The sequence below is a fragment of the Hibiscus syriacus genome, unplaced genomic scaffold (genome assembly GCF_006381635.1).
Source record: "Hibiscus syriacus cultivar Baekdansim isolate YM2019G1 unplaced genomic scaffold, ASM638163v2 tig00110556_pilon, whole genome shotgun sequence".
Classification (NCBI taxonomy): domain Eukaryota; kingdom Viridiplantae; phylum Streptophyta; class Magnoliopsida; order Malvales; family Malvaceae; genus Hibiscus; species Hibiscus syriacus.
Genome location: NW_024062779.1, coordinates 1,905,933 through 1,922,136, shown reverse-complemented (window position 1 = coordinate 1,922,136; position 16,204 = coordinate 1,905,933). Strand labels below are relative to the sequence as shown.

Below are 16,204 nucleotides of genomic sequence, written 5' to 3'. Positions count from 1 at the left end.
AAATAAAAAAATAAGAATTAAATAAAAAGAAAAAAATAATTAAATAAACAAATTAAAGAGATTAAGATAAAGAGAAACTTATTGTGAAAACTGCCTCAGACTTCAGCTTCGCCTCAAATTCCTCGGATCATCGAAACAAATTTTTACTTCAAGATTCACGTAAGCTTACAAGAACAATTCTTTGCTGCCAACTCAGATTATGTCGTTTCAACAACAACTGATTCTGATCTCAGTTTCCTCTTAGCAAACAATTTTGCTAAGTGTGTTCTCGGGAAGTTGAATATGCTTCAATAAGCAAATCCTTCTTCAAACATTAACCATAACAATATCTGGACCAATGTTGAAATAGTTTTGATTTGAAAAGTAAGCTTCAGAAAACAGAGAGAAAATCCGAAGCGATTTAAGTACCTTACAATTCTCACGTTTGGAATTGAGCCTTCGCTTTAGTCTTCGGCTTGAAAGAAAATTAGCTAAGCATAACCAAAGTCATACTTAGCATAATAGAAAAGTATGTGAAAAATAGAGAGAAAGCTAGAGAGAAAAAGAAGATTTTATTCTCAAATGAGAGAGATATGTTTCTAGGCTCACCCTTAGAGGGTATTTATAGCCTTCAAAATCCTAAAAACAAGCTAAAACATATTAAATCCTAATTAAAACACTTAAAACTATTTAAACTAAAATACCTAAAAAATAATATAATATTCTAAATCCTAATTAAAATACTAAAACCTATTTAAACTAAAATACAAAGATAAAGATAAAATATAAAAATAATATCCTAAAACTTAATTAAAATACTAAAAACCTATTTAAACTAAAATACAAAGATAAAATATAATGTTTAAAATATTTTCCTAAATTTGAGTTTAATCCAAATCCGAATTCCAGCCAGCTTTGATTTCGAAAATAAAAAATCTACAGAATTGTGTCCTTTTTGTGCAATTTCCATAATCTTACGTCATGTACAGAAAATGAATTAAAATGAACAAATAAGCTACAAAAATCAATGATTAAAAAGTAATTTAAAAGTAAAATATTAACTAAATTAAGCACTTATCAAGTGTGAATATGATAAGGGATTTGCATTATAGATGGAAAGAGTTAGCGATGGCTAACAAAAGTATGTGATGGAAATGTATTAGAATTATAAGATATTTTTAGGTTATGATAATCGAATATGAAGTGGATTTGGATATAGTTGTATATATTGATTACGTAATGTGATGTAGTGAAGGAGATAAGGATTTGAATGTTCAAGAGAATATAAAGAGTAATAGAAAAGTTTGAGAATGAGTATGTCGGTGAACAATTTATAAGATAAAAGAATTTATAACGTTTGATTTTGAAATAGATAAATAATACTGTGTGTGAGTAAGATATTGTTGAGGAAAATTTCGATTGAAAAGAAGGTATATGATTGAGTTGATAAGGGTTGTACCCTAGATTAAAAAGTTAAGGATTTCTTTCAGAAAATTTAAATGTGCAACTGGATAATGTTAGAGAATTTCCACTATTCTAAAGTGGAAAAGTTAGATGAAGTAATTTAGTTGCTATGCGGTTGAGCTAAAATATGGTAAACAAATGTTATAATGGGAATAATGGAAGATTCATTGATGTGAATATTGTTCGGAAAAACGTTTAAGAAATAGGTATGTCGGTGATTATTTAATAAGATGGAAGACGTTGAAATGTTGAGAGCGAACAAAGAAAATTTCATGGTGTATGATAATGAATGTGGATTTGATAAGTTAAGTAAACTATGGTTGAGATAATTCTGATTGGAAAAAAATGAATGATTAATCGATTAGGGTTTGTGCCCTAGATTGAACAGTTGTTATTGACTAGTTGTAAGAGAAAGGTGATAGAGTAATAAGATAGGAAGAAAAAAAAGTGAGTTAATCAAGTATGATATGGATCAGATATGATGAAGTTTATATGGAAATGTAGATGATAAGTTCGATGGAGAAGTAAGAAAAATGTGCAAGGTAATGTGAAAGATTGTTTGATTCCGTAAAGTATATGCTTAATCACAATGGAAGAAGATGTAAGGTTATGTTCTTGGTCAAACGATGATGGAATAAAAGTTTGGTTATTATTGTAAGGTAATTAAAAATTTATAAGGAATTTGATTGATTTATGATGTTAAGTGATGAATATATGGTAAGTAAAAGTGATTAATGATAGTATTTGCAGATGTATGTCGTTTGTTTATATGAAATGGTATATGGTTATATTATATGTTTTATATGCCTCACTAAGTCATCGAATTAGCGTGTGATTGTTTCACACGTAGGTTCGGAAAGCGAAAAGAGAAGTAAAGAGGAACAAGACATGTCAGTTCTCCTTACCGAAGATCAGATCAGAAATGTAGATCGAATTACATGTATTTTGTTAGAAAGAATTTAGTTGGCATGTAATAAAAAAGATTTGTATTAGATACGCTCTGATCGAGTTTTGGAAATGTTTTAAACGTATATATGTAAATGGTAAATGTATAATGATGAAACCTTGGATTTTATGAATTTATACGTATTTTACGGAAGTACTGTAGCAGGGTATCGGTTCCCTGTATCAGGGGAATCGGTTCCCCTATGACAATCTGGAAAATTTAACATTCGGGTACTGTAGCAGTATACTGTTCACGGTAATGTTCATATCTTATTTTACTGTTCATAAATACGTTTTACCTCAAAATTTTATAACAAACATAATTCAACAATATATGATCATATTTTCTTAAAATGAGTTCAAATGTTTTGATATTTTGTAAGAATATCGTTTTTAAAAGTCAATGTGACATCTCGGACTCGTATTCAAGTCGGATACGGGTTGGGGTGTTACAGGTTTGGTGTGATTTGACAAAAAAACATAAATACTGATATTGCAAGACAATCAGAAATGGATTTTAAAAGAAAATTCCAAAATTGCAATCATTGTTTGCCTTAATCATAAGTGATTAATTCATGTAAAGAACTAGGTAACCTTCATCATAATCACAAAAGATTGGGTGCCTTAAAGCACAACACTAACCTTCATAATTCTCAAAAGCATGCCTTTGAGGCTGATAGGAACCGGTATGTAAGTTATTATCATAAAGAGATGAGCCTCCAAAATCATCCTCTTGTATATTTCTACTTGAAATAGAAGACTGGACATGGTTAGAGTTGACAGTTTCAATAGGACCACCATCCCCTGCCCGAGCTTCCTCTAATTCAGCTTTTATGTCTTGGTTATTTCTATCCACAGGAAATTTAGATGCGTCTGCATACAATCGAGGTTCTGCACGTGCTTCTAAGATAGAGTTCACACTGACAGCAAAAGGGATGTCAATGGGAGGACATTCATCACTTGGAGAACTATGTTGGTTTGTGGTGATTTTGGGTTCATTAGTAACATATGACACCTTGGAAGCATGATCATGTGGTGAATGTAAATTGGGATGTGCTGCTGCTGAAGGAGGTACTGCAAGATGCCAATTATTAACACTTTGATGAGGTGGGTTTGGTATGACAGAAGCCTTGTTTTTTGGCCTGCCCATCTTCACAATATCAACCATTGATACTTGACCTGGAGCCCCCAACCAAGCAGAGTGGTATCCCGAACATTGTGACAATGAAGAAACCCCGTCAACTAAACCTACTGTGGATGTTTTATGTTCGGTAACAACAGCTTCACTGCAAAACTCGCAAGAGAAAAATAGCAAACCCATAAAAACACGTCATAATTACATTGTTAGTGAACCAAACAAACATAAATGCCACCCCAAGACTTCTTTCACAATAAAGTATAAAACATCCTAAAACTTCTCACATTAAAAACAATTACATGTTTAAAAAGGTAGGCTCATGTCCAAACTCCACTTACCCTGGTTTTGCGAGCATTTGGGACTCTAAAGCCATATCTGCCCTTGCCAAACCAGTCAACTTTTTAATGGTCAGTTCAAACGAACAAACCCAGTGAGGCTCAAATAGTACCGAAATGGGAGTGAGAAGATAGTTGAGTAATTAATGATATAATTTACCTATAAAAAATGTAATACCGTTAAGGTTTTAATGGCGATGTACTAAAGGAAAACAAAAAAATGTATGATTTTGAAAAAATTGAAAGTTTAGATACTAAAACGGATCAAAATCAATATTTAGATACTAAATACATAATTTAACCAAATCTGAATAATAATAAAATATTTTTTAAGAATTAAATTATAATACTTATCATCAAAAGTTATCTAAATAAACAAACTGGATAGTTTGTAGGCTGAGTTTCATTATTAAGCCAAGACGAGTAACTACTCTTCAGCTTACTATCCTCTCGAACACGATTGCGGCCACCCAATCAAGGTCACGTTATATTCCTCGAACTCAAATTAATGTTTTTTGTAATGATGTGTAGCACTATTTTATGTTCATTTTAAATTCTTACTTAAAAAGAAGAAAAAATAGTGATTGAATTTATAAGTGATGTCAATTGAAAAATTAATATATAATTTATTCAGCCCATTCATGATTCAACTAATTTATATAAATTTTTAGATGAAACACATCAAAATATGAATATAAAAAATAAATGCCTCTAAATTTCTAAATTTTTTATAATAAAAAATTAATTTTATATATAATAATTATATATATATATATATATATATATATATATATCACTAAAAAATAATATCTAAATAATCGGACAAAAATATCAAAGTCTTTACTCTTTTTTTAAAATCTTAAAACATCAAAGTGAAAAAATAGTACTATTCTTTAGAAATTAATTTAGGCATTAGCACATATAAACTGATTTTAATAGTAAAAGAATTATTATTATTCTTTAATATTTTGAGTTCGAATAATAAAGATGTCAAATGTGGGAAAATTCAATATCATTAGAGTTATATTTTAAAAAAAAATTGGCTAAACTACGCCAATGGTCACTCATGTTTGGGGTAGTGTTCGTTTTCGCCACTGATTTTTTAGAAAGTCACAAATCAGTCACTAATGTTATCGTTTGTTATAAAATGGTCACTAGACGTTAACAGTCGTTAGTAGACGTAACGGAAATCACAGTTGGATCGTTATATGCTAAGTTAGATTATTGACCACCACAGCTAAACCATTTTGATCGGCTCTTCTTCAACCCCACCCCATCTTCTTCCCCAACCTAACTGAAGACACTAGTTTTTTTTCGTCCATTTGTTTTTTTATTTATTATTATTAATAATAATATTTCATTATTATTATTATTATTATTATTATTAAATTATCAATAATTACAGGCCCAAACTCGGAGCCCAATTACAAATGGATCCCAGATCCGACCCAAAAACCCAAAGGCCCAGACCCGATCTAGACCAGATCCATACCCGGCCCAATAATAACCCTAAACCCAACTAGGGTTTCATCATCTCAGCTTACAACCGCCGCATCTATTAGCCGTTGGATCTGGCTTTGATCCAACGGTCCATATACATCCAGCATGAAACCCTAGGGCCACACGGCCGCCGCCTCTGCTGCCACCACCTCGTCGACGCTCATCTGTCACGACGCCAGTCTCGCCAGAAGACTCCCGAAGACAGCTGCCCCTCCACATTGCATCTATAGGGGTGAGTCACTACCATAGTTCGGTGACTCACCAAGGCGCTCCCTCTATTACCCGATCCGAGGAGGACACTGTGGTGGCTATAAAAGTCATCCATCGAACCTGCAAGAAAAACAGCAACCACGAAGAGCAAGCAACCACCAACGACCAACAGCAAACAAAATACGAAGGAAACACGAAGAGACGAATAACCATACACCAAACAGAAATGAAGACAACCAAAAGAAAGAGAGAAGAGATCGAGAACTTACTGAACTGTCGAAACCTCTACGCGTCCTCGGGAAACAAAAATACTGAAGGTATAAATCTAGATCTAGGTAATTTTGGGGCTTTTTAGGGGAAACGGAGACCGAAATCGGCCTTAGGGCGTTCGGATCTCTCATTTGGGGTGTTTTAATATTTTTTGGCCACCATGAGCGGTGACCAACGGCGACGATAGGCGCCGAAAAACGATGGCCAACGGTGGCCGGATTCTCTCCGGCGAGGGAATCCTAGAGAGAAGGCAGAGAGAATTGTTATCTCTCTCTCAGAAAGAGAGAGAAAAAAAGAAAGAAAATGAAAGGCTTGGAGCCTTTCTCGGTTGGGTTAAGGGTATTTAAATTCCTCCGCAAACGATGCATTTTTGGTGAGGGGTGCTTATGTAATTTCCCACATGGGAAAACTATATCTGCGATCTTTTATGTTTTGTAAACTTTAATGTTAGTCATTGAAGTATGTTTTTGTGAATTTTAATTTGGTTTTCTAATTTTGTTTCATTTATATTTTAGTCACTGCACTATACTTATAAATATTTAGGGTAAATACCCTATTTAGTCCCTTATAATTTTAATAATTTTTATTTTAATCTCGTATTAATATTTATGGCTAAATTACATTGTTAATACTTATATTTTATGATATTTCAAATTATGTCCATTAATTCTTATATTTTACAATTTAATCCTATAGCTTTTAATTCCTTTTATTTTGGTCATTTTTATTGAAATTTTCTTTTATTTTTATTATTATCCTTTATTTTTCAATATTTTTATTTTAGTACTTTAATTATTATTCTTTATTTATCTTTATTTTATTTTAGTCATATTAATATATATATATATATATATATATATATATATATGAAAGATTTGTAAATATTATTTGATTAATTTCACCAATTAATTAAATAATAATATTTATTTATTTTTTAATATTAAGAAATGGACTGTCTTAAAGTAACTAGATGTCATTTTCTGATATTTTTAAATAAATAAAATATTATATTTAATTTTGTTTTATTTAAATTATTTTTTAGGAAAAATTATCATATTCTTATTAATATTTATTTATTTTTTACTATTAAATAAAGGGGTGTCTTAAAGTAACTATATGTCATTTTATGATATTTTTAAATAAATAAATACCCTATTTATAAAACCCTAAGTATATATGTATATATTTACTTTAATTTTATAAAAAATATTTTTTCCTTAGAATTTTATATAATTGAATCTGAAATAACAGGATCGTAAATTAAATTCATATTCGAATTTTTAAATTTCTATTACTAGAGACAATTTATAATCGATGGGTATCAATTCTGGGCGTTGTGGGGGTGCTAATACTTCCCAAACGTAACCGACCACAAATCTTTTTTTATTACTAAAAATAATAAATTTTTGGTTACACGCAGACCGGTTTTTCTTTTAAATAGTTTTTTTCTTAAAAACTATTTTAAAAGATGATTTTTAGGTATTCGACCTATCTAATCCAAAAGGTCGATGACGACTCCAAAATATTTTCATTAAAACCATTTATTTATTCACTATATTTTTCCGCCAAGAAAATTCATACCTGAACGAAAACCGATTACGTCACTAACCAAGAATGTTATCCAAGGTAGCAGAGTTTGGAGTTAAAGTCTGCTGCAATATTTGTCTAAACAAGGCAATAGCCTCCGACCCCTTCCCATTTTTGGTAAATCCGTTATCATCGTACCCCAGAAAACCACATTCCTTTCACTAGCCTCTTCAAATAATTTCATTCCAAAATCAACCAAACCACATTTCAAAATTCAAGTACATATCCATACAATGGAAGTCTGCAATTAAACATTGGAACAAACATTGAGCCTGTAACCGAAAACGACGGAGCTGTTGAACCCATAGAGAACGATACAGACCAAGAGTTTAGGCCTGTCGCTTTTTCGATATATTTTCATATTTCTTAGATCTAAACAGTAATCGATAACTACCATATAAAAGAAAAGAGTTCATGCAAAAACACTTTGTAAAAAGTCTTACAACTTCATATTGCTGGTGCAAATTCTCTGTCCGCAAAATATGCACGTCACTGCTCAACAGAAACACAGTATTAGGATTCACACCAATAGATGAAATTCAACAGAAACAAAACAAAAGTTCATTCCTCGGTTTTAAAAGATATCTACTTTAGTCTTAGATCACACTTAAGAATCAAATTTACATGTATAACACCCACTTTGTAGCCAAGAAACAAACTGAAGTTGATTTATTTAAAACTTGCTTAAATCTGGAGAAAACAGATCCAGACAATCAGCTTCAACTTTGAAATACTTGTGAATTCAATAATTCCATGGATAAACGAAAAGGACTTAAATAATCAACATGCTTGAATACTGACCTGTCCTCCATCCAAGCGACACTGTACAAATCTCCCAAGCAGGTGTCATATTCTGGGGGAGGACTTGGGTAGTCTCCGGGACAATAGGTTCCCCAACTGCTCTCCTCAGCATTTGATGCTGTAGTGGCATAGATATTCAAACCCTCAGGAAGGAGACCCTCAAAGATACTTCCTGACACACAAGCTTCAAAGTAGAAAACCTACAAAGTTATATGTACACATGAAAATTAAGAACCGCAAAAAAGCAATAAGAAATCGAATGTGGTGAGCCTGGAACAAACCTTTGGTTGATTGCAGAGAACCCAAACGGATATAGGCGTCGGTGAGCCTGGAACTGAAAACGACGGAGCCGTTGAACCCATACAGGACGATACACGCGTGGATTTGTTGGGTGAGAGATGGAGTTTTGGTGAGAGGGAAAAGAAGATGGGGTTGGAGGCATTCTTGGTTAGACAAATGTTGGGTGAGAGATGTTTTACGCCTTGTTTAGACAAATGTGGGGTTGGAGGCATTTTTGGTTAGGTTGAGGGAGATGTAGGTGGGGTTGAAGAAGAAGAGCCAGTCAAAATGGGTTAGTTGTGGCAGTCAACGATTCAACTCAACAACAAGCTGTGATTTCCGTTACGTCCACTAACAATTGTTAACGTCGAATGATATTTTATAACAAATAATAACGTTAGTGACTGATTTGTGACTTTTTAAACATAAAAGGTGAAAACGAATACTACCATAAACATGAATGACCATTTTCGTAGTTTACCCTAAAATTTTATATTTACCTCGTATTAATAAATATAATAATTTATTAGTCATTAAATATTTTCACTTTTTATTTTCCATCTTTGAATTCACACGCGCGCATGCAAATAGTTTATGTACAGCTTCTAATAAACAGTGAGCAGTGACTGTAACCCAATCTCTTTAATATCCGAAAGGAGGATGAGAATCCTACTCTGCAACTTCAACTCTCCACCTTCACTCACCCCAACGCCACCTCAGAAACCACCTTCATTTCCCACAGGCGCCGGCGTTTGGACCAAGAAAACCCTGGTCACCGCACTTACCGGTGCTCTCTCCTTAAGTCTCTTAGTTTCTTCTCCATCCCCTTCCCTCTCTAGAGATTCGCAGTCTTTTCAATCTCCTCGACCACCTCAGGTTTCAACTTCGCTACCCGATCGTTGCACCGGAGAAGGTGAACAACTACAAGAAGAAGAAGAAGATAAGGTTGAGCTCAAACCTGAATTCGTCACCAACGAAGAAATCGTACAAGAAGCTTGGCAGATTGTTAATGATAGCTTTCTTGATACCGTTCGCCACCGCTGGTCTCCTCAATCATGGGAGGTAAATTTTTATTCTTATCTTCTTTTTTTGTGGCTAAATTTCAACTTTTTTTAAAAAAAATATTACTCGACTGTCGAAGCAAAAAAGAGAGGATATTTTAGGGACTTCGATTCAAACGAGGTCTAAGGCTCACGAGTTAATCAAAAGAATGCTGGCAAGTTTAGGCGACCCTTACACGCGATTCCTCTCACCACCCGAGGTAATTCTTTACTAATAACCTTAAAGCTTTAAGCATTTTACTGATGGATTTTTTTAGTTTCCCCCCCCCCCCAGTTTACATGGCTATTGACATTTCGGGTCACTTTTTTGTCACCTTTGAAAGTTCTCGAAGATGGCAAGGTATGACATCACTGGTATTGGAATAAACATTAGGGAAGTTTCAGATGCTATTGGAGGCGTAAAACTGAAGGTGCAAGGACTTATATTGGATGGACCTGCTCATACTGCGGGAGTAAGACAGGTAGAGTATATCCGTAGTAGTGTAACTGCAATACTTTCATTGGTCAATTTCTGGTTGGTTGTAACAACAAACAACATATTTATTTTGAGTACCTTTTCCTGGTTATTTATCTTTAGAAAAAAGAAATTTTGATATTTTGGTTACTGCTTAGCTAGACTTGGTGCTATTTCCCCCCTTTTCTAATATCCCAGTTTTACAATTACATGGACTTACATGAATGTCCAAGTCACAGGTATAAACTTTCTTTCTTTCTTTTTTTGGATTGAATGGTATTCGATGAAACAGTGAGTTGAGAACTACAAATCCAAGATGTGGGGGGGGGGTGAGAGTGATTGCAGGAGAACAATGATACTATGGAGACTGGAGAGTGAAAAGTGGTGGTGCCTAACTTATTTAATAGGATAAATTATTATCTTGTATTTTGCATCGAAATTGGAAGGTTCTATATGCAAGTGTTGATTTAATGTTTCTCTGTGGTGTACATGTGCATGGTTGATACGTGTCCTAATGTTAGTAATTTCTTTTTGATAGGGAGATGAAGTTTTAGCTGTTAATGGAGAAAATGTCATGGGGAAATCAGCCTTTGAAGTATCATCTTTATTACAAGGTCCTAATGAAACCTTTGTGACCATTAAGGTTGTGCTTTTCATTACCCTTGTGAATATAACAGTTCATTGTTAACCTTTACCGATGTTCCTTCTTCATGAATGATCCACTCTCAATTTTAGGTCAGGCATGGCAATTGTGGACCTACTGAATCCCTAGAAATCCAAAGACAACTTGTTGCTCGAACACCTGTTTTCTATCGGTTGGAACAAGTTAGTAATGGCCCCAGTTCTGTTGGGTATATGAGGCTAAAAGAGTTCAACGCCTTGGCTAGAAAAGATTTGCTCATTGGTAATGTTTATTATTTTAGTGGATGTTACTTGATTGCTATTTCCTATAAACATGTTTGTGATGGACAACATAAACTTTATTTTATTATTTATGTGTCTTTTAGTTTTTGAAAATTAGTGCGAGATATGAGCCATATGACTGTGTATTACCCTCCCTCTTTCTCCCTCACACTGTCACATGCATACTGCTTCCGGAATTGAAGTTATAGTGATAAACAAAGCAAATTGATGGGCCAACTTTATTATATAATAGGAGTTGAATTGTTTTGAGCACAGAAAAAGTAATACAAGTGTTTATGACATGTTGGTGGTCAATGGTTGCTTCTATTTTTAAACAAACTTCTTGAGACAAGCTATCGAAGCATGTAAAAGTATATTTTTTCTCTGTTCATAGTTATCCTGCATTTGATGATTTAAGAGTTTTGTTTCTCTTACTATTGATGTCCTTTGTCTTGTGGCTTGAAACTGTGATGCTAATATTAGTTTAACTATGTTCATGGGGTTGACTTCTGCTTCTCTTATTTACATACTCTGTTAGATTAATAGAAATAATCTCCACTGCAGCAATGAAGCGACTTCAAGATATGGGTGCTTCATATTTCATTTTGGATCTTAGAGACAATCTTGGAGGACTAGTACAGGTTTGTTTGCTTTTGCCTTCCCAGTTTGTTCTACCTTTCTATCTGACATTTATGTTTGGCCATGATCATCTTTGTTTTGTGCATTTCAGGCTGGAATTGAAATTTCCAAGCTATTTCTGAATAAAGGGGAGACGGTATGTCACTCATTACAGATTTAAACTGTAAAGAAGGCTGACTGCTTCTCTCTCAATCTCTATTTTTATAAATGTGCATGCTTATGATATTTTGAGCTATTTTCTTCATCTCTGTATTTTAGCCCTGTGAAAGTATCTCACATATGAATATATGATGCAACTACTACACGAAAAACATTTTGTTGATGTATATATTTGATTTCTATGACTGATTATGTAGTTTTGGTGTGTGTTTTTTGCTGATAAAACTGAGCAGATCATTTACACAGTTGGGAGGGATCCACAGTACCGGAATAATGTTGTTGCTGATACTGCCCCGTTGGTTACATTGCCTGTAGTTGTATGCACATTTTCATCATCCTTACATCTGTGCCTTTAGTTTGTTCTTTATGAAACGTATGTCTTTCCCATTGGATCCTAGAAAACTCTATTCATTCAGTGGTCAGTACCAATTTTGCTGAAGTGGTTGTTCAAAAAGAAATGTCTTAAAGAACTAGAATTGGGTTGGTGACTGTCTTCGTGGTAGTTTGAATTTACAGGCTAACCATGGGAAAAATAAGCATTTCAAGGGACTTACCTAGACATTTAACAGTACAAATATGAATTAACACTTGGTGTTCTCTGCAACACGTAGAGAAGCCTGTAAAATTGTTAGTCCTTAATTTGTTGTTCAGATGGAAATAAGTTGGGTAGTAATCTTCTGTGCAGGTTTTGGTGAATAACAGAACTGCTAGTGCAAGTGAAATTGTGAGTAGACCGGTTGCCCCCTTATCTATGATTGCTTGTCTTTTAACAATGGGATAATGTCTTGTATACACCCTGATCTGTTAGAAAATTTCTATCATGATACTTTGAAAATGTTTTGTCAGGTATTTTCCTCAACTTTCAATCCATGTATCAATATCCTAATGGCCTAACACCATACCTATATTAATGACGTGGTGCATCCATAAATTTCACACATACGGGTGATACGTGGCTACTGAGAAGCTGTCTTGTGAATTTATCAAAAAAATATTTTTAGCTATGTCAAAAAATAGTTTTAACTTTTATTTTCCCCCTTTTCTCTACCCCTTTTACTTCTCTCCTTGATTCCCCTATCCTCCCCCACTTTGGACTGATCTAGTCATTATCTGACAAGGTTTGCCAGACTAGGTGGGCCCTGACTGATCAGGCCATTTCCGGTCTCTTTGAAGATTAGCCAGTATTCCTGTGGCATGATCTAGTCATTGGTGAGGAAGGGCAGGGGAAGAGAAGAAAAACGAGAGTAAATGAAAGAAAGTAGAACAGTTAATTCCAATTTTATCTTTAAATTTAAAATTGTGAAAAAAAATTATTTAAAATGGATTTTTTAAGTTAAGATGATGTATTTTCCTAGTACGTACATACATACATACATATATATATATATATATATGAGAAAGAAGGAAATATATATATATAGGTTAGGTAACACTTAGGTGCTGTTTGTTTTTGCAGAGGTAAAAGGTCTGCAGGCATCTGCAGCAGAAGAGGTGGACCAAAAGTCTGCAGTCTGCAAGAAGAAAACTGTTTGTTTTTTAACGTCTGCAGACTGCTAAAATAAACTGAAATATAAATAAACTGATTTTTTAAACTTAAAATAGTTTTGCAATATTGAAATTTAAATAATTTTAGTTTTACAATACTGATATTTAAATAATCCATACAACTACAATAATAAAATTTTTAAAATAAATCAATCCATATTTTGCATTAATTGTTCAACAATTTCATCTCGTAGCTGAGTCATATATTCTCGATCCGCTGTAAAATCATATTTTTAGGATAGGGTTTTTGTTTTTAATGTTCTTTGAAGAGGTTGGAAGAGTTTTGAAGACACAAAACCACGTCTGCGCCAAAAAGAGGACGCACAGACGTTTTCAGAGCTATTGTCTTCTAAAAAACAAACGGTCTGCGAAGCCAAATGTTTGCGCGAAGCAGACATAAGATCTTTGAAAACCTTTTTTTTAGAAAAACAAACACCACCTTACATTGTGTAAGACTCTTCTAGCACACCTTTTTACAATTGTTGGTTTGAGTGAAATCAAAGGCTGAAATTAAGTTCTTGTTTTTTACCTTTAGTGAATATCTTTCTACTATTAATCTCAGCCTTTAATTTCTCTCATCCAATGATCCTAAAAATGTGTAAAACTAAAAGAGTTTTACATAGTGTAATTGGATCCTGACCATATATATATATATATATATATATAAGGTTAGGATTCACTTACACCTAGTGTAAGACTAAAAGTTTTACACTCTTATAGGATCGCTTGATGAGGGGAAATTAAATGCCGAGATTAACTCATTGTTATTTTTCAGTGAATATCTTCTTATTTCCTACTGACTACTGTTAATCTCATAATTTGATTTATCCTCATCCAATGATCCTAAAAAGGTGTAAAACTTTTTTATTTTACAATATATATATATATATATATATTGGGGGGATTTCTCATAAATTTGATTTCTTTTTATCATTTCTCATAATGTTATGTGGTAGTCCCATGTTATCTACGTGTGCAACATTCATGTGTGGCAATTTTTGTTGATTGGCTACCACATTATCGATAATTTTTAACAGTGTAAGGCCATGGGGAGGTTGATGTACAAACTGAAAGTTTAGGTACCTAATTATGCATATATATACTTAAGATCGGGTGCCACATTAGACATTTTCTAATATGTCAGTGGTCATAGAAGACAATTTCCCTTTCTCAGTTGCATTTATTCTAAATTGTCATTGTTACTTCAGGTTGCATCTGCACTTCATGATAATTGTAGAGCAGTTCTTGTTGGGGATAGGACTTTTGGCAAGGTTTGAAGTTTATCTCGTTTGCTGCAGCTCAAGCTCCCTCTCAGTTCTCTTTTCTTTATCATGTCTATCATGGACACCCCTGCCCAATCAAATTGAAATGAGTTTTAAACTGTCTGCTTGGTGTCTTTGACTCGCTGTTTTTGGGACCACAGTGAACTTTGTTCATGGCTGGAAACTGAAATCATTATTTTGTTAAATGGAAGGCCGTGTTTAAAGTTTTCCATGTTAAAAGGATTGAGTTCAAGTCTTTTACTGATCTAGTTATTGAACTTATGGAAATAAATATTAGCCTTGATTATTGAAAATTATCTTTCAGAATCTGATATAATCCCGTATTGTCTGTTGCAGGGTCTAATTCAATCTGTTTTCGAACTTCGTGATGGATCTGGGGTGGTTGTCACTGTCGGAAAGTATGTGACACCAAATCAGATGGATATCAATGGCAATGGAATAGAACCTGACTATAGAAACTTCCCAGGTAGTTCAAGGGGAGAGGAGCTCTCATGCAAGGAATCCTAAAACTATGTTCCTCATTTGATTCTTTTGTTGTTAAAAAATCCATCTTTATTAGTTCCAGGTGTTCAAAACTCCAAATGTAAACCCAAAGGCCACCTTAGATTTCCTAGCACTAACAATGAATTGAAACTGGCTGATCTTCAATATCTGATTAACGGTGTTGTGTATGCAGCTTGGAGTGATGTTGCACAGCATCTGTCGAGATGCAATTCACTTCGACAGGGTTAGAAGCAGGTTTTTCCTTGTCCTTTTTTGTTTCTTTTTCAACTATTTCCCCCTCTTCCTGGTCAGATATTTACTATACATATGGTATGGAATTCTGCAGTTAAATGGAGGCATGGTCTGGATTTGCTTGCCCAGTATGTGCACTTGATGGATTCAAGATGAAAATACAGACTTAAAAGCTGATTTGCTTGCATGCAGGCCTTTGACAATTGCCCCAAAAAAGTGGAATTACAGTAGTGATTCGGAGTTATAGCGGATACAATACCAGCTGAAGTAATAGGGACTGCCAAGACGGATTTACCGCGAGGCAACGAAGCAGCTGCCCCAACTGAAAATCCTTTATATAATACTATCATCATCATCATCATCATCATCATCAAATTAAAAGAAAATATTTATTTGTTCAGTTATCAATACAAAGTAGTTAACTCATTTCTTACAGGAAGTTTAGCTCATGTATGCTTTGTTTCACAAAAAAATTATTTTTTTGTTGCTGAGGAAGTTAATATATTTTGTTATTTGCATAGCATTAATACACTATTACCCCCTTTACTTTTTCTTTCTTTACCTCCACAATTTATGAATTGAAAAAAAAAATGACATTTGGCAAGATTTAAAATGTAATGTTTGAGGTGTCAACAAAAAGCTTCAAGCATTTGCTTCATTAAGATGTTGGCATCCCTTTGCTGTATCAAAATCATAATAAAATTATCCTCTGCCAACCTTTAACCTTTTTAGATTCAGTCCCAGAAACAGGAGAAGAGAGAGAGAGACCACACATCAGTGTCTTAATTAAACAAGTAGTACATGATTTAAGAAGCACTGGATTTAAATTGCAGGCAGGCCACCTTTTTTTTGTGCCTTTTCCTACTTCGTACATTAATTTCCCCTTCTTTTGATTGCTTGCTAATCCCAACATCCCG

General features: G+C 33.7%; 1 protein-coding gene, 1 long non-coding RNA gene and 1 pseudogene across 2 annotated transcripts; 1 reads left to right on the top strand and 2 right to left on the bottom strand.

Annotated features, from left to right (window-relative positions):
* The window catches only part of LOC120131823, a 48,940-nt pseudogene extending 45,041 nt beyond the window's left edge, over positions 1-3,899 (bottom strand).
* A 3,970-nt stretch (positions 3,900-7,869) lies between these two features.
* Positions 7,870-8,370, bottom strand: LOC120131462. The gene is made up of 2 exons (XR_005516924.1): positions 8,230-8,370; positions 7,870-7,920 (listed from the first exon to the last, which is right to left on the bottom strand). It is a non-coding gene; the product is annotated as an uncharacterized LOC120131462 (long non-coding RNA).
* A 776-nt stretch (positions 8,371-9,146) lies between these two features.
* Positions 9,147-15,622, top strand: LOC120131446 (carboxyl-terminal-processing peptidase 1, chloroplastic-like). Its single transcript, XM_039148438.1, has 13 exons — positions 9,147-9,570; positions 9,650-9,769; positions 9,893-10,030; positions 10,562-10,666; positions 10,759-10,927; positions 11,491-11,567; positions 11,657-11,701; positions 11,958-12,041; positions 12,410-12,448; positions 14,478-14,540; positions 14,889-15,018; positions 15,229-15,290; positions 15,382-15,622. Exons 1-12 carry the CDS (start codon positions 9,169-9,171, stop codon positions 15,282-15,284), a joined length of 1,428 nt encoding a protein of 475 aa, XP_039004369.1. The 5' UTR covers positions 9,147-9,168; the 3' UTR covers positions 15,285-15,290; positions 15,382-15,622.
* Positions 15,623-16,204: the final 582 nt, after the last annotated feature.